We start from the raw sequence: 26,620 nt of genomic DNA on the forward strand, positions 1-26,620 counted from the left end.
AAAATGGTCATAAGTCACTTTTTTCAGTGCCATGGTGACTTTGAATGGTCACTCCACACAAGCAAAGGAGGGGAAAAAAACTCCAGAGAAGTTCCTGAGACAGGAAGTCTAGTCCTGCCAAGAATATAATAAGGGTTAACGGAGAGGCAGTTTCTGTAAGCAACACCAGACTGTTTCCTTCCTGCCTTCCTTACAGGATTAGGCCAGTAATTTCTTCCAACAACTGGTTCTCCCAACTGCTTAGAATGTTAACAACCGGTTCTAGCGAATAGGTGCGAACCTGTAGAATCCCACCCCTGTGAATGATTGCTAAGGTGGGACACCTGTTAACCCTGTGATTGTTGGCCTTGTTTCCACAACATGGATAAGGCAATAGCTGAGTTGTACAACATGTTGAATCACACAGTACCCAATCTCATTTAAATGAAGCAGTTGGATATCTCATTTGAGTTTTCTTCCTTTGACAAATTTCACTCAGATTGAAGTGAAGGCAGCCCATTAAACCCATTCAGATTTATTTTCAAAGTACTAAATGGAAGAGAATTCAACATAATTAATAAAATATTTCATTTCTTTCAGACTTCTATCCTTATTTTTAAGGGAGAGTCATGCAGCAGGTGCTCTCCATTTAAAGAATGACACGAACTTTTGGGCCTTGTGAAGTTTGGAAAAACTCTGGGCCAGATTAAGGGAATTCATCCTGCTCAGGTGAGGCACCTCAGGGGAGTTACCTCCGCCTCTTGAAAGGTGAACAACTCTTTGTAGAACTTGTAGCAATACCACTGGCTTTGCTCTTTCAGGGCAAAGCTGCCGGAAGGACAGACGGTCCGTGGCTTTGGATCTTCTGGAGAAACAGAATGAGAAACAAAGAGAATGAGAGCAAAAGTGAGAGACACGGCAATGGTGTCAGGGTTCCGACGGATGCCCTAATTAATTCATGAGCCTCGAGCCAAGTTTCGAAAGAAGCCCAATTATTTATTAGGAGCAACATGTTGGCACTTTCCCCAAGTGCAGTAGGCTCCGCCCCACGTCATTTACTGCCCCACCTATGACCTTGTTTCCCCCCTCCTCCCAGGGTGTGTCTTAAATCACATTCTCCAACTGAAGCACTTTCCCCGGACTGTAGAAAACACGCCTCTCTGACTGGCTCTGGTAACCTTGGACACAATCTGGGGAAGGGTATGCATGGAATGTGCTTCTGGTCATAGCAACCAAACTGCTGTATCAGATCTCTCCCCCTCCTTCTTATGGCAACTGGAGAGCAAGCCAGGAGTGCTTTACGAGTTGACAAATGGCTCTTAGAGTCAACCCTGAAGTTGGCCGAACTGTGGCCATTTTCCTTTTTGTAGTTTTTCTCTAGAGAAGTTTCTCTTCTCACGGCTTCAGGGCTGGCACAGCCTGGAGTGAAGGAGCCAAGGAGGGGGGAGGGAGTGTGAAGATAGTTGGGGTGCTGTAGCCACAATAAAATTCTTTCCCCTGGGAATCAAGGACGTTGGTGCAGGTGTTCGAAAGGTGCAGACCGAGGTCACCTAGCAACCGGACTGTATGCTGATTGGACCATGTGACTGGAGATTCGGGGGGGGGGGAGGAAGTGAGAAAGCTCAACTTTTCATTGGGTGGGAACTTAGAGCCGGTTTTCCACCAGGAACGTGCCAATTCGATATATCCCAATAAAATGTTCTTTGAGGAGATTGTTCTTATTGAATGGGATGTATTGCGTGGATCCCTGGCATTTGGGTTCAATGGGCCATCAATTTTCTCAAGGGGCCACATTAAGAACCTGGGACCGTTGTGGAGAGCCGAACCAACAGGCTCTTCACTGCTTAAAGTCTTCAAGTCCCTCTAGAAATTAATGATTAATCATCACAGCTGCTGCTTGTACTTATTTATTCTGTGGATGTTTTTACCATTTTAATTATTTTATAACCTTAGAATTGCAAGCCACACAGAGTCAACTGGTTGAGTTGGCTGCCTACAGAAATCGAACAAATAAATAGATTACACCGAGTGATCCTTTGATTGCTTTGCGGGTCATTAGCCTCTCTCTTAAAACATATTTTATTAGTTATTAAGAACAATTTGACTTCTGGACTTCTTCCATAACTAAGAGTTCCAATAGAAGAGAATTTTAGCTCGGGGTTGAACTGTGGCATCCCTGAGCTTGGTGGCTTTCTGGACCCAACAAAGAAACATTGTCACTGCTAGGAGGGAGTGGGGTTTGTGGCGGTGGTGGGATTGTGGTGGTTATGATGATGATGATGATGATGATGAGGAGGAGGAGGAGGAGGAGGAGGAGGAGGAGGAGGAGGAGGAGGAGGAGGAGGACAACTACTGTGTGGTCCTGGGTGCTCTCTGAGCTTGGTGGATGGAGATTCAGAAACTCCCTCAGGAGCACAGAGGTCTTCCCTTGCTAAGACCCCAAACACCCACAACCCAATAAGGATTCAAGCTTGATTTCCCATGGTGTAGGGACACCCCCTCCCCCATTTCATGAGGTGCTCTTGGCAAAGAAATATTTACTTATTGACTTCATATGCTGCCCGTCTCACTGTCAGTCAGGCTTACAACAACATAAAAACAAAATCCAAAATGACAGGAACATTAAGAAAAACATTTATTAATTCAATTTGTTTGCCACCCACCCCATCACGGGGAGTCTCTGAGTGGCTTACAATGTTAAAAAGGATAAAACAATCCAATCCAATGTAGAGGAAGCAATAAAACACTAAAATTTACACATTATTTTTTTATTAATAGATTGAAATTAACCAAGGACTAGATATAAGGGGAGCACTTGTCTATAAAGTCACCAAGAGTTGAAAGAGATAAAACAACAACAGATATATGCAAATCTATAGAGAAACAGGATGTAGGTGGGATATATCAATTTTGGAGTGATGGCAACAGCTCACCTGCCCAGGCAAGGCTGCCCAAGAGGCCAAAGATGAAGCAAGTGATGAGAAGCATCTCCAAACCTGAGGAGAGAAACAGAAGTTGAGAAGAACATTGAATATCCTCCAACCACACCAGGTCATCCCCTTTTTTGGGTGTCCCTCCCCCAGAAGGAAGAACCCAGCACTCGTCTCAACCGTGAATCCCGCCTGTTCGTCTCTGGATTGCAGCCCCCTCCCCAAATACTACCCTGAGCAACGGGTAGAGACCCCGGTTTTCCAGGAATCACAGCCTGTAATTCTCCAAATGTGGATTCTGAGCTTCTGGCTCTTGTGGTTGGTTCCTCCCTCTGTGACCATTAAGATCTGGGCCACAGCAGGTGTGATCCAGGATGTAAGGAGGGTGTAAAGTCGGAGCAGGCCACCTCAGAGAAGAATTTGGAGAAGGGACCCTTAGCTAATCCTCAAGCCCAATGAACTCAACGCCTAAATGGAAGGGATTGAAGTTTTAAGTCCACCCACCCCCACAATCTTGATTTTCCTCTTCCATATCTCTTCATCTCTTCTATGGAAAAGAAAAGCAATTCCCTCCCCCCTTCCTTTTAATCCTGTGAACTGGCTGCCAAAAATGGACAAAGAAATATCAGAAACACAGACGATGCAAACCATCCATCTCTTATCAGAGACACAGGACTTTCCTGGGCTTTATAACACAAGGTGCTCTGATGCCTCATCAGTCAAATAAATCATCTATCATACCCCCCCCCCCCACCAAGGAGTTCTTGCAAAGGAGGTTGAAAGATTTCAAGCTGTGGGGTTTTTTAAAAAGGGGGGGCCAGGGGCTGCTGCTGCACCAGGGTACTTCCTGATTTTGTTGAAACCCCTTTTGATCAGAGCCAGATTCATATGTACATGGCTGGGGGATCAGATCTATCCCTGAAGCTATTGCATACAGTTTTTATTAAAACTTTCAACCAGGAACATTGGAAACTAATATAAACAAATATAAAAGAAGGAAGAAAAAAGAAAGAAAGAAAGAAAGAAAGAAAGAAAGAAAGAAAGAAAGAAAGAAAGAAAGAAAGAAAGAAAGAAAGAAAGAAAGAAAGAAAGAAAGGTAAACAAGAGAGACAGACAGACAGACAGAGAGACCCAGAGAGAGAGAGAGAGAGAGAGAGAAAGAGAGAAAGAAAGAAAGAAAGAAAGAAAGAAAGAAAGAAAGAAAGAAAGAAAGAAAGAAAGAAAGAAAGAAAGAAAGAGAAAGAAAGAAAGAAAGATTGTGTTAAAAGATTATTGTGTTCAAAGACGTGCGTCTGATGTTGTCATACTTTGGACTGAGAATTAATCATGAGGTGGGCAGCTCTATGACAGCTTTAAATAAAATAAATAAACTTATAAGGCCAAGTAATTGCCACGAAATCAATTTTGGTGTTTTTATCTGTTGCTAAAACTTTAGTGCAAACAAGCTACTTCCTGGGGGCGAGGGGAGAATCCTTTCTGAAGAAAAGCAATTTCCCTTCCACTTTGACCAACCCTGTGTTTTGTCTAGCCTATAAATGCCTTCATTCCCTTTGCTGGAGGGAAGCCTGGAGTAGCCACTGAGCAGACTTGCTACACGTAGAGGCAAAAGGACAGGTGAGTGCGGCTCTCCCACCTGTGCACACCGGACAGGTGAGGCCCCTGCAGCTGATCCCTCCTGCGCCTCCCTCTCTCTCTCTCTCCACCTGAAGAGACCTCTTGCAGGGGGGCTGCAGGGGATGTCCTGGTTGCAGCAGGAGGGTCTCCAGGAGGCAGGGAGTCAGGGGTCTCTGGGGCAAAGAAAGAGATCCCCAGGTGAGCCTTTCCGGGCAAGGCAGGATCGACTGTGAGCCCCCAAGGCTGCTGGATGACTGAGGAGGGAGAAACGGGGTCCAGTGTCCCCCCCCAGCTTGGTTACAGGCTGGACTTCCCACCCACCTCACTCTCCTTTCCTCTCCCCCCCTCCACGATTCTCTCTGCAGGGAAGGAAGGAAGGAAGACCATGGGGCGATTCCTCTTGGTGACCCTCAGCTTGCTGGTCGTGGCTTTCTCCCTAAATGGTGAGTTTGAAGAGGGTCTCTAATGTGTCCAGAGAGGCCAATTCTTCCCCTCTGACCCCCTTCCTGATTTGACCCTCCTGGCATCCTCTCCCCGAAGTTGCTTTTATCCCTGTTTGGCGTCTTGTGCAATTTAGACCCCACCTGCTCTCTCTCTCTCTGCTCCAAGACTTGGGACCAACCCAAGTGGATTGATTCACACCAGGCAGGCAGCTTCCAGGAAACTAACCAAGGCTAACCCCAACCAAGATTTGGACATTCTGCAAATGCAGCTGCAAGTCACTTTCAGTTTACTGTCCTCAAAGATGTTTGCAACTCAGCAGGTTCAGAATGTTCTGCGGGCCCAGCTGTGTCTCCTCCTCCTCCTCCTCCTCTTCCTCCTGGCCACCTTCTCACTGAGCTTCTTCTCTTCCCACACAGGAGCCAACAGCAGCTGTTGTCCCCAAGATTGGCTCCCCAGGAATGGGTTTTGCTACAAGGTCTTCAATGATCACAAGAACTGGGACGATGCTGAGGTTAGAAGTGCTGTGTGAATCTCCTAGTTCAGGCAGAGGAGAAGTCTAGGCAGAGCCTTGAAGACCTCACCCCACAAGTTCCTCTGGGTGGGCTGAAGTGCAGGTCCACTAGGCTGGGTGCATGAAAAAGGAGCAAAGGTCATTATTTGAGGACAGTCTGAAATGCAAGTGTTCTCTGGACTGTATATTGGTTTGGGCTTTCATGGCTGGTATCTGTTGGGCAGTGCTGAGCTTCCGGGTGGAGTGACCATGATCTAGACAGCAGATTTCCTGATGTTTCACTGGCAGCTCTGGTGGCATCTTCAGGCCTCCTTGTCTCTGAAGTGATGGGAATCCGAGAGTTTATCTCCTGGATCTAGAATTGTTCAAAAGCTGCAGAATCTAGAAAGGGCACCTGAGGGGAGTCAACGCAGTCACGATGGTGTCTAGGACCATGCAATCAGATTCCCTGGCTCTTTTCCCACTTTCACACACACAAGCACACTTGCTTGTCTCCTTAACAAGTGCCTTTCTCCCTTGTGGCTCCATCCCAGACGTTTTGCAGGAAACACAAGCCAGCCTGCCACCTCGCCTCCATCCATGGCGGTGAAGAGTCAACTGATTTGGCCGAATACGTCTCCGACTATCTCAGGAGTGGCTGTTATCTTGGCCCAGGGGGAGGAAATATCTAGGCAGACCCTTGAACAGCCCCCAGGTCCCCTCTGGTTGGGGTGAGGTAAAGGGTTACACCGTAGGCTGGGTGCATGGAAAGGTAGCCAAGATCATGATTTTAGGACAGTCTGAAATGCAAGTATTCTATGGACTGTATAATGGTTTGGCCAGTATCTGCTGGGCAGTGTAAGGGCCTGGAGGCTAAAACATACGAAGAACGGTTGCAGGAATTGGGTATGACTAGTGTGGTGAATAGAAGGACCAGGGCAGACATGATAGCAACCTACCAATATCTAAGGGGCTGCCACAAAGAAGAGGGATAGCAATAGCACTTAGACTTATATACCACTTCAAGGGGCTTTCCAGCTCTCTCTAAGCGGTTTACAGAGTCGGCTTCTTGCCCCTAACAGTTTGGGTCCTCATTTTACTGACCTCAGAAGGATGGAAGGCTGAGTCAACCTGGAGCCTGGTGAGATTCGAACTGCCAAATTGCAGTCAGCCAGCAGTCAGCAGAAGGAGCCTGCAGGGTTGCACTCTAAGCACTGCGCCACCATGTGTGTGTCTGTGTGTCAAATTATTCTCCAAAGCACACAAAAGCACACCAAAAGCAATCGATGGAAACAAACCAAGAGGACCAACCTAGAAATAAGGAGAAATTTCCGGACACTGAGACCGATGAACCAGTGGAATAGCTCCCCTCCAGAAGCTGTGGGTGCTCTATCACTGGAGGCTTTCAAGAAGAGATTGGACAGCCATTGGTCTGGAATGGTATGTAGGGCCTCCTGCTTGAGCCGACTAGAAAGCCAGGTGGGGGAGTCTGCAGGGAAGGAGCTTTTCTGGCTGGGGGATTCTGGGAGTTGAAGTCCTCCAGGCTTAAAGTTGCCAAGGTTGGAGAGCCCTGGACTAGAAGACCTCCAAGGTCCCATTCAACCCTCTTCATCTTTATTCAGCGTTGAGCGTTAGGGTTGAGTGACCGTCTTGTAGACAAGAGATTTCCAGATATTTCATGGGTGACTCCAGCTGGCATCTTCCGACTGCCTTGCCTCTGAAGCGATGGGGATGTCGGATTGTAATGGATGAGAAGGGGATTTAAGCAGGGAACCGATGAAGAGCTGCAGACCTCAGTGAGGAAATCTGTGGGGTTCAACGAAGTTGAGATTATGGGTAGGACCTTGCAATCTGATCCCTGCTCTTTTCTTTTACACACACACACACACACACACACACACAGCCACACACACGTTTCTTCCTTGCTGAACTAATGCCCTTTCTTGGGGTTGCTCTCTCTCCAAGATGTTCTGCAGGAAATTCAAGCCAGGCTGCCACCTCGCCTCCATCCATAGTAATGCAGACTCAGCTGACTTGGCCGAATACGTCTCCGACTACCTGAAAAGTGATGGACATGTCTGGATTGGACTGAACGATCCACGCAAAGTAGGTCCCTTCCTATTGGCAATATTTTGCAATTCATTTGTTATTGTTCCTAAAGGGGAGTTTTTTGGAAGAATCTTCCAGTGGGAGGTAAGGATCTCTCTGCTAAAAACTTTTGCCTTGGACAGGAACCATTGAGAGGCTCCAACCCTGTTCCTCCTGCCCCCTCACCAACCCTTCCTGCCCACTTGAAGAACTGACTGCTGTCTTTAAAGTCCCAAAGGGACGGATTTTATCCCAAATTCATCTCAGAATTAGGCGTCCTCATGCACTCAGGGCCTCCTTCAGCCTGACTTCCTCTTTTTAAAGCAGGGGTCCCCAAACCTGGCCACTTTAAGACTTGTGGACTTCAGCTCCCAGAATTCTCCAGCCAGCTATGCTATGCTGGCTGGAGAATTCTGGGAGTTGAAGTCCACAAGTCTTAAAGTGGCCAAGTTTGGAGACATCTGTTTTAAAGCATTGAATGGCCTCTGATCCTTGTTGAAACTCTGATGGACTAGAAACTCAGGGATTGCAGGGCCCAGCCTGGGAGGGTCATGCAGCTTTAATGCTGTCTTAACATTTTTTTTCTAACCACATATGCATTTTCGGTCAAAATGTTTTTGCTTTTGGGCATGTCCACCACAGGTGATAGTATGTGCCTGGTTTCTGATTACATTTGCAACATTTGGTGGACATATTTTTCAGCATTTTTGCTAGTCTTGCTGGTGGTAGGTGCCACCTATAAAACATTAAGCACATATGGAATGTAAAGAGAAAACCAATAATTAAGAAAAAACATTCACCAAATTTAACCTTGGTTAGCTAGTTCCAGATCAACTGAGACCAATGAGAGAGGGAGGAAGGGAGGGAGGGAGAGAGAGAGAGAGAGAATAGATATATAAATAGTTGATAAATGATAGATGGATAGATGGATAAGATAGATAACAGAGATATATAAAGAATTGATAGATGCTAGATGGATATAGATAAATAGATAACAGATATAAATAGATGAGATAGATAGATAGATAGATAGATAGATAGATAGATAGATAGATAGATAGATAGATAGATAGATAGATAGATAGATGGATAGATAGATGGATATATAGATAGATAGATAGATACATGGATAGAATGATAGAAGGATAGATAGATAGATAGATAGATAGATAGTTGGATAGATAGATAGATAGATAGATAGATAGATAGATAGATACATGATAGATACATGATTGATAGATAGATTGATAGATTGATAGATTGATAGATTGATAGATTGATAGATTGATAGATTGATAGATATAGAGAGAGATTTGCCCATTGCCAAGTTTTAATTTCTACTCCTGGGCTATGCAAAGAGAGGTCCCCTTCTCCATTGGCTAATATGGTTTCCCTGTCATTCCAGCAACGCACATGGGTGTGGTCAGACAGATCCTCCACCAACTACCTCGCCTGGAACCAAGGAGAACCCAACAACTCAAACAACATTGAGTACTGTGTCCATCTCTGGGCCCTGACAGGTATGGCAAGATGGTGGGGATGCAACTGAGGGGGTGCTTCCAACAATGAGGATCCATTTGATCCATCTTAGAATGCTCACCCCTTGACAGCTAATGAGCCTTATTGGGTTCTAAGTTCTCACAGCTCGACACTCTATACAGCCAAGGGAACACAAAACGCCCATGGGATAAACAAAAATGGAATTCACCATTTCTTCAAAAACCCAAATTTGATTATTACAGCAACATAATTAAACCAACCATCTCCCTCTTAACCTACTTCTTGAAGGTCATTATTGCAACAGACAGGAACCTTCACTCCCTCTTACCGTCCTCTTTTCCTGGACAGGAAGCCTTCTTCTCAACTAAGAACTTTCTTCTTCCATTTGAAGAAGACCCTCAAAAAGACCCTTGCTAAAGGAAACCCCTGGATACCCCAGAGGCAAATCCTCTTTGCCTTAAAAATTGGGAAACAAAGCATAAGAGTTCACTCCCAACACACATTGTGAGGATCTGTTGGGTGTGTGGGGCAAACAAATGGAAAGGTTGGTCCAAATTGAAAATGAAACCTTCTGTTTTGCTGTCCAGGATATCTCAAATGGAATGATGCACACTGCGAATCCTTGTATCCCTTCATCTGCCAGTGCAAATTCTAGTGCAAATCGCTCCTTTTCCTGCTCCAGAGTGAGCGAAGCACCTGGTGAAGTCTGGAGAAGCCAACATCTCTGCTCTGCACCCCTCCCCTTAAAGGATGCTTTATGTAGCTTGGATCAGGCCTCGCTCATCCTGATGGGCCAGAAGGTCAAATAAATTCTGCCTTAGCATGACTGGCCTTGTTTATTTTGGAGACCCAGGACATGGTTGAGATCCAAAGCTCAAGACCCCCGAGTCTTCTTCATGGCGAGGTTTGGATTTAAGTGGGGGAGGGCATCTCTGAGAATCTGTAGAGATTCTCAGTCATCCAGATCAGTCGTCGCCAACCAGTGGGCTGGGGACCCCTGGCGGTTCGTGAGAAAATGTTGGTGGTCCACAGAGAAATGTCCCTCCAAAGCAATTAATCCAAGCTGCGCCGCCCACATGGCCCACGGGAACACAAGGCTTGTGTTGCTTGCATTGAGAACAACACAAGGTAGTGAGGGAGGGGGAAGGGGGAACTTGCCCCACTCGTCCCATGAGCCTCCCCTGGCCACCAGGCTGCTTCTTTCCGCTTCTTTCTGCTTTTGGCTGCACACAAGGAAAGCAGCCAAAGTCTTTCTTTCTCTCCCCAAACTCCGCCAGAAATGAGCCATTGGGACCCTGCAAGGCCTCCTGCTCCAAGAGGCTGCGCCAGCAAAGACTCATATCTGGCAGAGTTTGGGGAAGAGAAAGAAAGACTTCTGCTGCTTCTGCTGCTTTCCTTGCATGAAGTCAGAAGTCTCTCTCTCTCTCTCTCCCCCTGAGAACAGAGCTGGAGACGGTATCCTGCATTCCCAAATAAAGAATGATTGATTGGTAGGAAACCGGGGTGGGGATTTTTACTGCAGACTGTTTTTGGGATTTTCCCAGGGTCTCTGGTCCAATGGGAGTTTAAATTATGACTTTGGGGGGTCCCTGAGGTCCAAAAGGTTGGCAACCTCTGATCCAGATCATGGTTGTCCCAAAGGTGCTTTTTCAGGAGGAAACTGGACTATTGTTTTTTCTTTGAAGAAGTTTCGCTTCTCATCCAAGAAGCTTCTTCAGCTCTGACTGGGGAATGGAAGGATGTATACTCCTTGCAGACAGCTGGTCATTTGCATCCTTTTAGAGGTTCGTTGAGGCCACTTGAAGGTTTATCTGTGTCCTCAGGATCACACCTGAGTTGTCTTCTGGTTCCTGTAGTCTGCATTTTTTTTCCTCTGGGAATCCATTCCTACTCCCATAGCATTCAAAGGGCGTCCATCCCAAATTGTATAGCTAAAAGTCTGTAGAGATTCTCAGTATCTCTTAAGAAGGACCATCCATTGATGCTCATTTTCATTGGAGGGTTGAGAATTGGTTGGGCCTCAGCACCATTTTACTGCCACCAAAGGTGACTGGCACGTGATCCCCACTCTTCTGGAAAAGGCATAGGGGTGGGGTGGTGGAGTGGGTCCCTGAAGGCCTGGGCTGTGCTGATCTACTCTGTCAGGGTTGCAATGATCTGAACCCCCTCTAGATGGCATCAAAGAGCCTGTGATGCCTCTCGCCCTCAGCGCCCTGTCTGGCAATCCAAGTGGGAAACCCCTCAGCTGGGTTGCTTCCCTATCTGGGGAGAAGAGCCCCACTGCTGAGGGATTCTCTTCACTGGGCCTTCTCTCTCTCAGCTGGGTTCTTTCCTTGTAGCTATGACCCAACTAGGAAACACCATCAGGGTTAGAAGGAAGGGGAGTTTGCAGAGAGGAGGAGGAAGAGGACTGTGGGGTCCTGGGTGGTCTCTGAGCTTTGTTCTTTTCTTGCACACATTTCATGGCCCAACTAGAGTGGTACGGTGGCTTAGAAGTGGAGCTCTCACCTCATAACCAGGAGGCTGTGAGTTCAATCTTAGGTAGAGGCAGATATTTCTTTCTCTGGGAGCAATGAGAATCTCTCTGCTGAAGAAAACTCCGCATTGGTGACAGGAAGGGCATCTGGCCAGTGAAACACTCGGCTCCATTCAGTTGCCCTGACTCCAACACACAAGGGATTACAGGGAGGGGAGGGGATTCTACTGGTTCAGACCGGTTCTACAGAACCGGTTGTTATGATTCTGCACAGTTCGGAGAACCGGCAAATCGTGCCCCTGGCTGGCCCCGCCTCTCTCCACCCACCCCTGTCGCCGCCCAGTCAGTCCTTATCGTGCACGCAGGACATCGCTGACTGCATTCTCCCTGCCCAGTCCCACCATTTTTCCTCCCCACGATCAGCTGTTCCGATGATCAGCTGTGCTGGGACCTCCCCTCGGTGTCTTACTCCTTCACCCAGGGGGCTTGGCCTTCCTGGGCCTCAGGAAAGCCCCCGGAGAGGAAAAATGTCCCCCCCCTGAGGCCCAGGAGGCAAAAAAAATGGAGTGCCGGGGGGGGGGGGGGCTGAAAAAAAAGCCACACCCATCCAGTCACATGACCACACCCACCTAGCCACTCCCACCTAGCCACAGAACCTGTAGTAAAGCTATTTGCATCCCACCCCTGATTACAGGGTCATTAAAAGACAAAAACTATTATGACCGAACTAGGTAACACCATCAGGGTTAGAAGGGAGTGGGATTTGGAGGGGAAAAAAGTGTGAAACTTGGACTTCCTTTCTTTCCTCGTTTCTTTCTACATCAACTCCAAACGTAGGACAATAAATCCTGTTTTTTGCAGACCGAAGGTTCTTTTTTCAATATTTAAAAGAATGAAGGGAACCAAATATTACTGAATTGGACTATTTTGAAGAATTAAATAAAATTGTGTTGAAGCAAGGTAAGAAAGCGAGAATAAAATTAAAACTTTTACAGGATGCTAGAATTAGAGGAGGATTTGGCCTTCCTAATTGGGAGTTGTATTATCAAGCTGCAAATTTAATGTGGGCTAAAGAATGGATAACGTTAAGAAAGACTAGATTGTTGGCATTAGAAGGACATGATTTATTATTGGGTTGGCATGCTTTTTTATGGTATAAGGGAACTAAATCACAGGGTTACTTTAGAAGGCATTATATACTGGAATCGTTATGGTTGAATTGGGAGAAAATTAAGAAACAGTGTTATTTGAAAATTCCAGTTTGGTTATCAACTATTGAAGCCTTTTCTTATCCTATAATTTATAAGAAGGAACAAACAGTTAGATATGGGGAATTACTAGATGAAAAGGGTGAACTTAAAATGATGCAAAATTTAGAAGAACAAGGCATAAAGATGAATTGGTTTTCATATGCAAATACATTCAAGGTATCTTAAAGATTCTAAAATGGAAGGATTTTATGACAAAATGACTGATTTAGATAGGATTTTGACAGGTACTGATGAAAAAGTGATCAAAAATTATATAATTATTTGTTGGAAATTAAATTAGAGGAAGAACAAGTTAAAGAAACAATGATTGCTTGGGGGAAGAATTTTGGATATGGGATTGACTTAGAGAAATGGCAAAAGTTGTGGTCTCAAAATTATAAAATGACAATGTCAACAGCATATAAAGGAAATTTGTATAAGATGTTTTACAGGTGGCATTTTCCCCGACAAGAATAGCAAGAATGTTCAAGAATAAATCTGAAAAGTGCTGGAAATGTCATCAGATTCCTGGTTCATATTACCATATGTGGTGGACTTGTGAGGACGCTAGAAAATATTGGACTAGAATTCGCATATGGTTGGAAAAAATGACAAAGAAACATATAGATTTGAAACCAGAGATTTTTTTATTGGGAATCTTACCTGATACATATAATAAAAACTTAAAGTATTTGATTGTAAATGTATTAACAGCGGCTAGGATTGTATTTGCTAAAAATTGGAAGAATGAGAAAATACCATTAGAAGAAGTTATTAAGAAAATATTGGAATGTGCTGAAATGAGTAGATTGACATTTGAAATTAGAGAACAAGAAGATAAACAATTTTATGAAGTTTGGGATCTTTTTTATCAATGGTTAGATAATACAATATAATAATAAAATATTTAGAAACCTAGGAAATAATGAATATACTTTTTTTTTGGTCTTGATAACACTTTTAGAATATTTTATTAAGATAAACTTGGTATGATTTTATGATTTGTTATAAAATAAAGTAACTAAATTACAGTTATCTCGCTTAAGTATGAATTAGTAAAATTATAGTCAAATGATTGTTTAATCATATATTTAATCATATATTAGGATATATAATTGTTGATTGATAATATGAGTTATTATGTAATATAATTATTATGATGACTATGAAATGGATGCACAAAAAGGAGTGGTAAACCAACCGATACACTGTCTGTAAATTTATGAAGGATGATGATGTTTTTATGTTATGTTTTATGTTTTATGTGTTTTTGTTTGTTGTTAAAATCAATAAAACTTTTACTTAAAAAAAAAAATTCCACTACCGGGTCTCCAGAACTAGTCAGAACCGGCTGAATCCCACCTTTGGTGCTCGTGTGTTTTTCCACAACTATGTTATACTTCATGCAATCAGAAGCATTATGCTCCGTCCCATATTTGGGTAGACCAGGTTGCCCTGATAGACCGGTCTCACCAAAAAACCTCTTAATTCTATATTATCTGTAAATATTATCTATAAAGAATATATTATCTATATTACCTATAAAGAATTCTATTTTATTCATCTCTCCCCTGGTAGAGCTAACAAAGCAAGGTGAACCTGTGGCTTAGAGGTTAATACATCCATCTAATATATAAGTAGCCTGGGTTCAAATCCCAGTAGAGCATGGTTAGCTGACGAGAGCTAAATAGCTTGAAATAGACTTATGCTAGTCTCTCTTTAATTTCTTTGTCAGTAAATATAAGTTCTTCACGCAATTGCTCCCAATAGTTCCAAGGCAGAGTCTTTTCCCTCCTTTTTTCCTGTTTCCCTTTTTAAAAACAATCCTTCCAATTCAGTAATATTTGGTTCCCTTCATTCTTTTAAATGTTGAAAAAAAGAACCTTCAGTCTGCAAAAAACAGGATTTATTGTCCTACGTTTGGAGTTGATGTAGAAAGAAACGAGGAAAGAAAGGAAGTCCAAGTTTCACACTTTTTTTCCCCTCCAAATCCCACTCCCTTCTAACCCTGATGGTGTTACCTAGTTGGGTCATAATAGTTTTTGTCTTTTAATGACCCTGTAATCAGGGGTGGGATGCAAATAGCTTTACTACAGGTTCTGTGGCTAGGTGGGAGTGGCTAGGTGGGAGTGGTCATGTGACTGGATGGGTGTGGTTTTTTTTCAGCCCCCCAGGCACTCCATTTTTTTTGCCCCTGGGCCTCAGGGGGACATTTTCCTCTCCGGGGCTTTCCTGAGGCCCAGGAAGGCCAAGCCCCCTGGGTGAAGGAGTAAGACACCGAGGGAGGTCCCAGCACAGCTGATCATCGGAACAGCTGATCGTGGGGAGGAAAAATGGTGGGACTGGGCAGGGAGAATGCAGTCAGCGATGTCCTGCATGCACGATAAGGACTGACTGGGCGCGACAGGGGTGGGTGGAGAGAGGCGGGCCAGCCAGGGGCACGATTTGCGGTTCTCCGAACTGTGCAGAATCATAACAACCGGTTCTGTAGAACCGGTCTGAACCAGTAGAATCCCCTCCCCTCCCTGTAATCCCTTGTGTGTTGGAGTCAGGGCAACTGAATGGAGCCAGTGTTTCACTGGCCAGATGCCCTTCCTGTCACCAATGCGGAGTTTTCTTCAGCAGAGAGATTCTCATTGCTCCCAGAGAAAGAAATATCTGCCTCTACCTAAGATTGAACTCACAGCCTCCTGGTTATGAGGTGAGAGCTCCACTTCTAAGCCACCGTACCACTCTAGTTGGGCCATGAAATGTGTGCAAGAAAAGAACAAAGCTCAGAGACCACCCAGGACCCCACAGTCCTCTTCCTCCTCCTCTCTGCAAACTCCCTTCCTTCTAACCCTGATGGTGTTTCCGAGTTGGGTCATAGCTACAAGGAAAGAACCCAGCTGAGAGAGAGAAGGCCCAGTGAAGAGAATCCCTCAGCAGTGGGGCTCTGCTCCCCAGATATGGAAGCAACCCAGCTGAGGGGTTTTCCACTTGGACTGCCAGAGAGGCGCTGAGGACTAGAGGCATCACAGGCTCTTTGATGCCATCTAGAGGGGGTTCAGATCATTGCAACCCTGACAGAGTAGATCAGCACAGCCCAGGCCTTCAGGGACCCACTCCACCACCCCACCCCTATGCCTTTTCCAGAAGAGTGGGGATCACGTGCCAGTCACCTTTGGTGGCAGTAAAATGGTGCTGAGGCCCAACCAATTCTCAACCCTCCAATGAAAATGAGCATCAATGGATGGTCCTTCTTAAGAGATACTGAGAATCTCTACAGACTTTTAGCTATACAATTTGGGATGGACGCCCTTTGAATGCTATGGGAGTAGGAATGAATTCCCAGAGAAAAAAATGCAGACTACAGGAACCAGAAGACAACTCAGGTGTGACCCTGAGGACACAGATAAAACCTCCAAGTGGCCTCAACGAACCTCTAAAAGGATGCAATGACCAGCTGTCTGCAAGGAGTATACATCCTTCCATTCCCCAGTCAGAGCTGAAGAAGCTTCTTGGATGAGAAGCGAAACTTCTTCAAAGAAAAACAATAGTCCAGTTTCCTCCTGAAAAAGCACCTTTGGGACAACCATGATCTGGATCAGAGGTTGCCAACCTTTTGGACCTCAGGGACCCCCCAAAGTCATAATTTAAACTCCCATTGGACCAGAGACCCTGGGAAAATCCCAAAACAGTCTGCAGTAAAAATCCCCACCCCGGTTTCCTACCAATCAATCATTCTTTATTTGGGAATGCAGGATACCGTCTCCAGCTCCGTTCTCAGAGGGAGGGGAGAGAGAGAGACTTCTGACTTCATGCAAGGAAAGCAGCAGAAGCAGCAGAAGTCTTTCTTTCTCTTCCCAAACTCTGCCAGATATGAGTCTTGCTGGCGCAGCCTCTTGGAGCAGGAGGCCTTGCAGGGTCCCAATGGCTCATTTCTGGCGGAGTTTGGGGAGAGAAAGAAAGACTTTGGCTGCTTTCCTTGTGTGCAGCCAAAAGCAGAAAGAAGCGGAAAGAAGCAGCCTGGTGGCCAGGGGAGGCTCATGGGACGAGTGGGGCAAGTTCCCCCTTCCCCCTCCCCTCACTACCTTGTGTTGTTCTCAATGCAAGCAACACAAGCCTTGTGTTCCTGGGCCATGTGGGCGGCGCAGCTTGGATTAATTGCTTTGGAGGGACATTTCTCTGTGGACCACCAACATTTTCTCACGAACCGCCAGGGGTCCCCAGCCCACTGGTTGGCGACGACTGATCTGGATGACTGAGAATCTCTACAGATTCTCAGAGATGCCCTCCCCCACTTAAATCCAAACCTCGCCATGAAGAAGACTCGGGGGTCTTGAGCTTTGGATCTCAACCATGTCCTGGGTCTCCAAAATAAACAAGGCCAGTCATGCTAAGGCAGAATTTATTTGACCTTCTGGCCCATCAGGATGAGCGAGGCCTGATCCAAGCTACATAAAGCATCCTTTAAGGGGAGGGGTGCAGAGCAGAGATGTTGGCTTCTCCAGACTTCACCAGCTGCTTCGCTCACTCTGGAGCAGGAAAAGGAGCGATTTGCACTAGAATTTGCACTGGCAGATGAAGGGATACAAGGCTTCACAGGGTGTATCGTTCCATTTGAGATATCCTGGACAGCAAAACAGAAGGTTTCATTTTCAATTTGGACCAACCTTCCCATTTGTTTGCCCCACACACCCAACAGGTCCTCACAATGTGTGTTGGGAGTGAACTCTTATGCTTTGTTTCCCAGTTTTTAAGGCAAAGAGGATTTGCCTCTGGGGTATTCAGGGGTTTCCTTTAGCAAGGATCTTTTTGAGGGTCTTCTTCAAATGAAAGAAGAAAGTTCTTAGTTGAGAAGAAGGCTTCCTGTCCAGGAAAAGAGGACGGTAAGAGGGAGTGAAGGTTCCTGTCTGTTGCAATAATGACCTTCGAGAAGTAGGTTAAGAGGGAGATGGTTGGTTTAATTATGGTGCTGTAATAATCAAATTTGGGTTTTTGAAGAAATGGTGAATTCCATTTTTATTTATCCCATGGGCGTTTTGTGTTCCCTTGGCTGTATAGTGTGTCGAGCTGTGAGAACTTAGAACCCAATAAGGCTCATTAGCTGTCAAGGGGTGAGCATTCCAAGATGGATCAAATGGATCCTCATTGTTGGAAGCACACCCTCAGTTACATCCCCACCATCTTGCCATACCTGTCAGGGCCCAGAGATGGACACAGTACTCAATGTTCTTTGAGTTGTTGGGTTCTCCTTGATTCCAGGCGAGGTAGTTGGTGGAGGATCTGTCTGACCACACCCAGGTGCGTTGCTGGAATGACAGGGAAACCACATTAGCCAATGGAGAAGGGGGACCTCTCTTTGCATAGCCCAGGAGTAGAAATTAAAACTTGGCAATGGGCAAATCTCTCTCTATATCTGTCAATCAATCAATCAATCAATCAATCAATCAATCAATCAATCAATCTATCTATCTATCTATCTATCTATCTATCTATCTATCTATCTATCTATCTATCTATCTATCTATCTAATCTTCTATCTATCTATATCATCTATTTATATCTCTGTTATCTATTTATCTATCTCTATCCATCTAGCATCTATCAACTCTTTATATATCTCTGTTATCTATCTTATCCTTCTTCTTCTTCTTCTTCTTCTTCAGCGTTTGTCTCGCGCTCTGGCGAGGTCCGCTAATGTCCTTGAGTACTGCTTCCACGCCTCTCTGTCTGCCACGTATGTCGGGTCTGCCTTCGCGATCTCTAGATCGGCCTTGATCGTGTCCATCCAGCGTTGCTTAGGTCTACCACGCGGTCTCGCTCCTCCGACAATCACCTTCATCGCAGATTTGATGATGGTTATCTATCTTATCCATCTATCATTTATCAACTATTTATATATCTATCTCTCTCTCTCTCTCTCTCTCTCTCTCTCTCTCTCTCTCTCTCTCTCTCTCTCTCTCTCTCTCTCTCCCCCCTCCCTCCCTCCCTCCCTCCCTCATCGGTCTCAGATGATCTGGAACTAGCTAACCAAGGTTAAATTTGGTGAATGTTTTTCTTAATTATTGGTTTCTCTTTACATTCCATATGTGCTTAATGTTTTATAGGTGGCTCCTACCACCAGCAAGACTAGCAAAAATGCTGAAAAATATGTCCACCAAATGTTGCAAATGTAATCAGAAACCAGGCACATACTATCACCTGTGGTGGACATGCCCAAAAGCAAAAATATTTTGAGTGAAAATGCATATGTGGTTAGAAAAAAAAATGTTAAGACAGCATTAAAGCTGCATGACCCTCCCAGGCTGGGCCCTGCAGTCCCTGAGTTTCTGATCCATCAGAGTTTCAACAAGGATCAGAGGCCATTCAATGCTTTAAAACAGATGTCTCCAAATTGGCCACTTTAAGACTTGTGGACTTCAACTCCCAGAATTCTCCAGCCAGCATAGCATAGCTGGCTGGAGAATTCTGGGAGTTGAAGTCCACAAGTCTTAAAGTGGCCAGGTTTGGGGACCCCTGCTTTAAAAAGAGGAAGTCAGGCTGAAGGAGGCCCTGAGTGCATGAGGACGCCCTAATTCTGAGATGAATTTGGGATAAAATCCACCCCTTTGGGACTTTAAAGACAGCAGTCAGTTCTTCAAGTGGGCAGGAAGGGTTGGTGAGGGGGCAGGAGGAACAGGGTTGGAGCCTCTCAATGGTTCCTGTCCAAGGCAAAAGTTTTTAACAGAGAGATCCTTACCTCCCACTGGAAGATTCTTCCAAAAAACTCCCCTTTCGGAACAATAACAAATGAATTGCAAAATATTGCCAATAGGAAGGGACCTACTTTGCGTGGATCGTTCAGTCCAATCCAGACATGTCCATCACTTTTCAGGTAGTCGGAGACGTATTCGGCCAAGTCAGCTGATTCTGCCACGCTATGGATGGAGGCGAGGTGGCAACCTGGCTTGAATTTCCTACAGAACATCTTGGAGAGAGAGCAACCCCAAGAAAGGGCATGGGTTCAACAGAGAAGAAACACGTGTGTGTGTGTGTGTGTGTGTGTGTGTGTGTTTGTGTGTGTAAAAGAAAAGAGCAGGGATCAGATTGCAAGGTCCTACCCAGAATCCCAACTTTGTTGAACCCCACAGATTTCCTCGCTGAGGTCTGCAGCTCTTCATCAGTTCCCTGCTTAAATCCCCTTCTCATCCATTACAATCCAACATCCCCATCGCTTCAGAGGCAAGGCAGTCGGAAGATGCCAGCTGGAGTCACCCGTGAAACATCTGGAAAACTCTTGTCTACAAGACGGTCACTCAACCCTAACGCTCAATGCTGAATAAAGATGAAGAGGGTTGGGTGGGACCTTGGAGGTCTTCTAGTCCAGGCCTCTTCAACCTTGGCAACTTTAAGCATGGAGGACTTCAACTCCCAGAATTCCCCAGCCAGAAAAGCTTCTTCCCTGCAGACTCCCCCACCTGGCTTTCTAGTCGGCTCAAGCAGGAGGCCCTACATACCATTCCAGACCAATGGCTGTCCAATCTCTTCTTGAAAGCCTCCAGTGATAGAGCACCCACAGCTTCTGGAGGGGAGCTATTCCACTGGTTCATCGGTCTCAGTGTCCGGAAATTTCTCCTTATTTCTAGGTTGGTCCTCTTGGTTTGTTTCCATCGATTGCTTTTGGTGTGCTTTTGTGTGCTTTGGAGAATAATTTGACACACAGACACACACATTTGAGCCATGGTGGCGCAGTGCTTAGAGTGCAACCCTGCAGGCTCCTTCTGCTGACTGCCGGTTGACTGCAATTTGGCAGTTCGAATCTCACCAGGCTCCAGGTTGACTCAGCCTTCCATCCTTCTGAGGTCAGTAAAATGAGGACCCAAACTGTTAGGGGCAAGAAGCCGACTCTGTAAACCGCTTAGAGAGAGCTGGAAAGCCCCTTGAAGTGGTATATAAGTCTAAGTGCTATTGCTACCCCTCTTCTTTGTGGCAGCCCCTTAGATATTGGTCGGTTGCTATCATGTCTGCCCTGGTCCTTCTATTCACCACACTAGTCATACCCAATTCCTGCCACCGTTCTTCATATGTTTTAGCCTCCAGGCCCTTACACTGCCCAGCAGATACTGGCCAAACCATTATACAGTCACTATACAATACTTGCATTTCAGACTGTCCTAAAATCATGATCTTGGCTACCTTTCCATGCACCCAGCCTACGGTGTAACCCTTTACTTCAGCCCAACCAGAGGGGACCTGGGGGCTGTTCAAGGGTCTGCCTAGATATTTCCTCTCCCTGGGCCAAGATAACAGCCATTCCTGAGATAGTTGGAGACGTATTCAGCCAAGTCAGTTGACTCTTCACCGCCATGGAAGGCGAGGTGGCAGCCTGGCTTGTGTTTCCTGCAGAACATCTGGGATGGAGCCACAAGGGAGAAAGGCACTTGTTAAGGAGACAAGCAAATGTGCTTGCGTGTGTCACTTTGTGAAAGTGGGAAAAGAGCCAGGGAATCTGATTTCATGTCCTAGACACCATCCTGACTGCGTTGACTCCCCTCAGGTGCCTTTCTAGCTCTTGAACAATTCTAGATCCAGGAGATACTCTTGGATTCCCATCACTTCAGAGACAAGGAGGCCTGAAGATGCCACCAGAGCTGCCAGTGAAACATTTATTTATTTATTTTTATTTATTTATTTGATTTGTCAATTGTTTACAAGATAATAAGTACAAGTGTATACATAGTTGTGAATATATGAAATGGGTACATATAAGAAAAATAATAGAATAAGAGAAACAATAGGACAGGGACGGTAGGCACGTTGGTGCGCTTATGCACGCCCCCTACAGACCTCTTAGGAAAGGGGTGAGGTCAATAGTAGACAGTCTAAGGTTAAAGTTTTTGGGGTTTGGGGAAGAGACTACAGAGTCGGGTAGAGTATTCCAGACATTGACCACTCTATTGCTGAAGTCGTATTTCCTGCAATCAAGTTTGGTGCGGTTTACTTTGAGTTTGTATCTGTTCTGTGCTCTTGTGTTGTTATGGTTAAAGCTGAAGTATTCATTGACAGGTAGGACATTGCAATGTATGATTTTGTATACCATGCTTAAGTCGGACCGAAGACGGCGTAATTCAAGGTTTTCTAGTTTTAGAATTTCGAGTCTGGTGGCATAAGGTATTCTACAACGAGTAGAAGAGTGGAGAACTCTTCTTGTGAAATACTTCTGGACTTTCTCAATTGTGCTAATATCACATACGTAATAAGGATTCCAGACTGATGAACTGTATTCGAGTATTGGTCTAGCAAATGTTTTGTATGCTCTGGTTAGTAGTGAGATATTACCAGAGAAAAAGCAACGTAGGATTAGGTTAACAACTCTTAATGCCTTTTTGGCTATGTAGTTGCAGTGGGCTCTAGCACTTAGATCATTAGAGGTGAGTATTCCCAGGTCCTTTACAGAGCTTGGGTCATCAACAAGATCTTGACTATTCAGCTTGTATTTTATTTTCTGATTTTTTTACCAATATGTAAGACAGAGCATTTATTTGTTGAGATTTGAAGTTGCCATATGTTAGACCATTCAGATACATAGTCTAGGTCTTTTTGTAGGGTAGTAGTATTGTCTGTGGTATTGAACAGCTTTACATCATCAGCGAAGAGAACGCAATTGCTCTTGATATGATCACAAAGGTCGTTTATGTAGATTATGAAGAGAGTTGGTCCTAGAACACTGCCTTGGGGAACACCACTATTGACAGGTACTGGATTTGATAGGGCGTTCCCGATTTTGACCATTTGTTGTCTGTTTGACAGGAATGCTTCTATCCAGTTATTCAGTTGTCCAGAGATACCATAAGATTTTATTTTTAGGAGTAGTTTGTCGTGTACCACTGAATCAAAGGCTTTACAGAAGTCTATGTAGATTGCGTCTATTGCTTTGCCCTGGTCGAGTTGTGTAGTCCATATGTTTTTGCAGTGTAAGAGTTGCAGATTACAGGATAGTTTTTTCTGAAACCGAATTGTTTATTGGAGAGTAGGTTGTTTGTCTCTAAATGGAGGATGATGGATTGGTTAATAATTGATTCCATGACTTTACAGGTGACGCAGCATAAGGAGATTGGTCTGTAATTTTCAACTAGGCTTGGGTCTCCCTTTTTGAAGATGGGGATGACTGTGGCTTGTAACCATAGGTTAGGCAAGGAGCTGGTCCTGAAAGATTTTTCAAAGATTATGCTTAGAGGTTTGGCTATGGCAGTGGATAGCTTTCTTAAGAAGTAGGCACATATTCCATCCGGTCCAATAGATAGAGATGGTTTTAGATTGCGTAGTGCTTTTTCAATGTTGTCTACTGTAAAATCGATATGTATTAGATCATTGTTGTTATCTGTGGTACGGCTAGGAAACATTGGGCATGATCCATTACTGTTTACAAACACTGAGCCGAAGAATGTGTTAAAGATGTTGGCTTTAATGGTGTCGTCGCTGCAGTCTTTACCATCAGGTCCTATCAAGGGAGGGATGGACCTTGAGTCTTTTAGTTTGTTGTTTACAAAATTGTAAAAAACACGGGTGGAATTGGTGCTTAGAAGGTTTTCCTCTTGTTTAATGTGATAATTGGTGCATTCGGTCTTTATCTGGTGGCATAAATTTTTGTATCGGTTTTTGAAATTGGCAACGTGACCAGATTTGTTTTTCCGCCAGAGTGATCTCTTTTTGGATTGAAGTTTCCTTATTGATATGGGTAATCTGCTTTTTTGTTTTGTTTTGGGAGTTGTTGTTGGTACATATAGTTTGATGACTCTTTTGACTTCGAGTAAAAATATGTTGTAATGGTCTTCAACAGTATTGCATCCAGTGAATAGAGATTGCCAATCAAGGGATGAGAGATCGTTGTCTATAAGATCATAGTTGCCTTTTTTGAAGTTACAATTGGGGATTACATCATTGTGGTGATTTTTGTGTGGACGTATGTTGAGGCAAAAGTCAATCATATTGTGGTCACTACTGGAAAAGGGTTCTTTGGTTTGTATTCCGTAAATTAAATTCAAACTATTGCAGAAGATGAGATCGAGGCAGTTGTTTAGTCTAGTGTTGTTGGTTACTAGTTGTTCAAGACCTAGATTTGTAATAGCATTGTAGAAGGTTGTGTGTATGATTTCAGTTGTACAATTATTTAGGGTCCAGTCGATATGAGGTAGATTGAAATCTCCAAGAAAGATAAAAGGGTATGGGCAGGATGTAGCCCATGTTAGTAGTGTATTTAGCTTGTTTACATGTTCGATGTCATAATCAGGTGCTCTGTAACATAGTAAGAATCGAATTGTGATATTTAAGGATAGTTCACAGATGATGGTTTCAGGAAGGGCAAGCTCCTGGGTAACTTGGATATTTTTTAGATGTAAGGATTTTTATAGAATATAGCAACACCACCTCCTCGACGATTTTCACGATCTGATCGGTAAACATGATAGTCTCTTACTGTGGTAATGGAGTCGGGGAGAGATGCATTGAGCCATGTTTCACAGACAAATATAATGTCGAAGTTAGCCATATTTAAGAGGATGAGAAATTCAGGTATTTTATTCACGAGGCTTCTTGCATTGAGTAGTTTGCATTTAAGTCCGGCAGCAGTTGGGATTGAGGTAGTTGGGGGCGTGCGTGCCTAGTCTTGGGTGATGGTGGGTGGTGGGTAGTTTTGGGTGATGGTGGGTGGTGGTAGGTGGTTGAGGTAGGGTGGTGGTTGAGGGTAAAAGTTGGGTATTGGGTTGCGTGTCTTACTTTTGATACAGTCAGCATGGTAGTCAATGTACAGGTCCTTCTCTCCATTGTCTAGACGGGTTTTGAGTTCAATGCGGAGTGCACGGGAGCGGGCACGTTGCTGTATGGTTAAGTCAGGGCGGCAACGGAGGTTTTTGTGGTTGGTGTTGGTTTTGGCGAGTGAGTTTATAGTATAAATGAGTTTACGTTTGCTTGATTCATTTTTGCAAATGATCCTGCACAAGCGTGGGGCCACAGAGCCGTCTCTATTTTTGAGCTCTCGGTCAATGCGGGAGATGTCAAGTATTTCATCACCGGAGATGGTTGATGCTTGGTAATCAGGAAATCTGTTGTCTAGATCATGGTCACTCCACCCGGAGGCTCAGCACTGCCCAACAGATCCCGGCCATGAAAGCCCAAACCAATATACAGTCCAGAGAACACTTGCATTTCAGACTGTCCTCAAATAATGATCTTTGCTACTTTTTCATGCACCCAGCCTAGTGGCCCTCCACTTCAGCCCACCCAGAGGAACTTGTGGGGTGAGGTCTTCAAGGCTCTGCCTAGACTTCTCCTCTGCCTGAACTAGGAGATTCACACAGCACTTCTAACCTCAGCATCGTTCCAGTTCTTGAGATCATTGAAGACCTTGTAGCAAAACCCATTCTTGGGAAGCCAATCTTGGGGACAACAGCTGCTGTTGGCTCCTGTGTGTGAAGAGAAGAAGCTCAGTGAGAAGGTGGCCAGGAGGAAGAGGAGGAGGAGGACGAGGAGACACAGCTGGGTCCGCAGAACATTCTGAACCTGCTGAGTTGCAAACATCTTTGAGGACGATAAATTGAAACTGACTTGCAGCTGCACTTGCAGAATGTCCAAATCTTGGTTGGGGTTAGCCTTGGTTAGTTTCCTGGAAGCTCCCTGCCTGGTGTGAATCAATCCACTTGGGTTGGTCCCAAGTCTTGGAGCAGAGAGAGAGAGAGAGCAGGTGGGGTCTAAATTTCACAAGACGCCAAACAGGGATAAAAGCAACTTCGGGGAGAGGATGCCAGGAGGGTCAAATCAGGAAGGGGGTCAGAGGGGAAGAATTGGCCTCTCTGGACACATTAGAGACCCTCTTCAAACTCACCATTTAGGGAGAAAGCCATGACCAGCAAGCTGAGGGTCACCAAGAGGAATTGCCCCATGGTCTTCCTTCCTTCCCTGCAGAGAGAATCGTGGAGGGGGGAAGAGGAAAAGAGAGTGAGGTGGGTGGGAAGTCCAGCCTGTAACCAAGCTGGGGGGGGGACACTGGACCCCGTTTCTCCCTCCTCAGTCATCCAGCAGCCTTGGGGGCTCACAGTCGATCCTGCCTTGCCTGGAAAGGCTCACCTGGGCATCTCTTTCTCTGCCCCAGAGACCCCTGACTCCCTGCCTCCTGGAGACCCTCCTGCTGCAACCAGGACATCCCCTGCAGCCCCCCTGCAAGAGGTCCATTCAGGTGGGAGAGAGAGAGAGAGGAGAGAGAGAGAGAGAGAGAGAGAGGGAGAGAGAGGGAGAGAGGCGCAGGAGGGATCAGCTGCAGGGGCCTCACCTGTCCGGTGTGCACAGGTGGGAGAGCCTCACTCACCTGTCCTTTTGCCTCTACGTGTAGCAAGTCTGCTCAGTGGCTACTCCAGGCTTCCCTCCAGCAAAGGGAATGAAGGCATTTATAGGCAAGAGAAGAAACAGGGTGGGTCTTTTCAGGGGGTCAAAGGAGAAGGGAAATGGCTTTGCTGCAAAAGGGACTCCCCCAGGAAATAACTTGTTTGCACTAAAGATTTAGCAGATAAAAACACCAGAATTGATTTCCTGGTAATGACTTGGCCTTATAAGTTTATTTATTTTATTTAAAGCTGTCATAGAGCTGCCCACCTCATGATTAATTCTCGGTCCAAAGTAAGACAGCTCCAAAGCACCTGAGGGCAGGACAAGAAATAATGGGGGGAGGCTGGGGTGGGATTCAACCGGCATTACTACCAGTTCAGTAATTATATTTTGCTGTGCACGTGTGTAAAAAACCTTAAGCTGTGCCGCCCGGACAGCTGAGAAGCACTGCGCACGGGTGCACAGCATTTGAAAAGCCACTTTTTCACTGCTTTTTCAAGCTCAGCTG

General features: G+C 45.2%; 2 protein-coding genes across 6 annotated transcripts; one reads left to right on the forward strand and one right to left on the reverse strand.

Annotated features, from left to right (window-relative positions):
• The first annotated feature begins 4,376 nt into the window (after nt 1–4,376).
• Nucleotides 4,377–9,871, forward strand: LOC148130291 (C-type lectin mannose-binding isoform-like). 3 transcript variants are annotated; one of them, XM_087969013.1, is made up of 6 exons: nt 4,377–4,523; nt 4,893–4,966; nt 5,384–5,478; nt 7,423–7,563; nt 8,951–9,065; nt 9,633–9,871. In XM_087969013.1, the coding sequence occupies exons 2-6, from the start codon at nt 4,909–4,911 to the stop codon at nt 9,698–9,700; spliced, it is 477 nt and encodes a 158-aa protein (XP_087825139.1). In that variant the 5' UTR covers nt 4,377–4,523; nt 4,893–4,908; the 3' UTR covers nt 9,701–9,871. The 3 variants fall into 3 exon arrangements, with proteins under 3 accessions (XP_087825139.1, XP_087825141.1, XP_087825140.1); XM_087969015.1 differs by having other exon boundaries at nt 4,379–4,559; nt 4,889–4,966; XM_087969014.1 differs by having other exon boundaries at nt 4,379–4,523; nt 4,889–4,966.
• Nucleotides 9,872–17,144: 7,273 nt separating this feature from the next.
• On the reverse strand, nt 17,145–26,245 carry LOC148130292 (C-type lectin mannose-binding isoform-like). Of its 3 annotated transcripts, none has more exons than XM_087969016.1 (6): nt 26,096–26,245; nt 25,616–25,689; nt 25,102–25,196; nt 19,583–19,723; nt 17,951–18,065; nt 17,145–17,383 (listed from the first exon to the last, which is right to left on the reverse strand). In XM_087969016.1, exons 2-6 carry the CDS (start codon nt 25,671–25,673, stop codon nt 17,316–17,318), a joined length of 477 nt encoding a protein of 158 aa, XP_087825142.1. In that variant the 5' UTR covers nt 25,674–25,689; nt 26,096–26,245; the 3' UTR covers nt 17,145–17,315. The 3 variants fall into 3 exon arrangements, with proteins under 3 accessions (XP_087825142.1, XP_087825144.1, XP_087825145.1); XM_087969018.1 differs by having other exon boundaries at nt 26,060–26,198; XM_087969019.1 differs by lacking the exon at nt 26,096–26,245 and adding an exon at nt 25,858–25,966.
• Nucleotides 26,246–26,620: the final 375 nt, after the last annotated feature.

Source organism: Notechis scutatus, chromosome 6 (genome assembly GCF_049901735.1).
Source record: "Notechis scutatus isolate UNSWTSFEM ecotype Mainland chromosome 6, rNotScu1.2, whole genome shotgun sequence".
Taxonomy (NCBI): Eukaryota; Metazoa; Chordata; class Lepidosauria; order Squamata; family Elapidae; genus Notechis; species Notechis scutatus.

Bases quoted from the DNA above. Each gene is read 5' to 3' on its own strand.
- LOC148130291 (XM_087969013.1), top strand. From the start codon at position 4,909: ATGGGGCGATTCCTCTTGGTGACCCTCAGCTTGCTGGTCGTGGCTTTC. The intron at 4,967-5,383 runs GTGAGTTTGAAG...CTTCCCACACAG, and splicing joins CGTGGCTTTCTCCCTAAATG to GAGCCAACAGCAGCTGTTGT. The intron at 9,066-9,632 runs GTATGGCAAGAT...TTTGCTGTCCAG, and splicing joins CCATCTCTGGGCCCTGACAG to GATATCTCAAATGGAATGAT.
- LOC148130292 (XM_087969019.1), bottom strand. The intron at 19,724-25,101 runs GTTAGAAGTGCT...TCTCTCTCCAAG, and splicing joins AGAACTGGAACGATGCTGAG to ATGTTCTGTAGGAAATTCAA. The intron at 18,066-19,582 runs GTAGGTCCCTTC...CTGTCATTCCAG, and splicing joins GACTGAACGATCCACGCAAA to CAACGCACCTGGGTGTGGTC.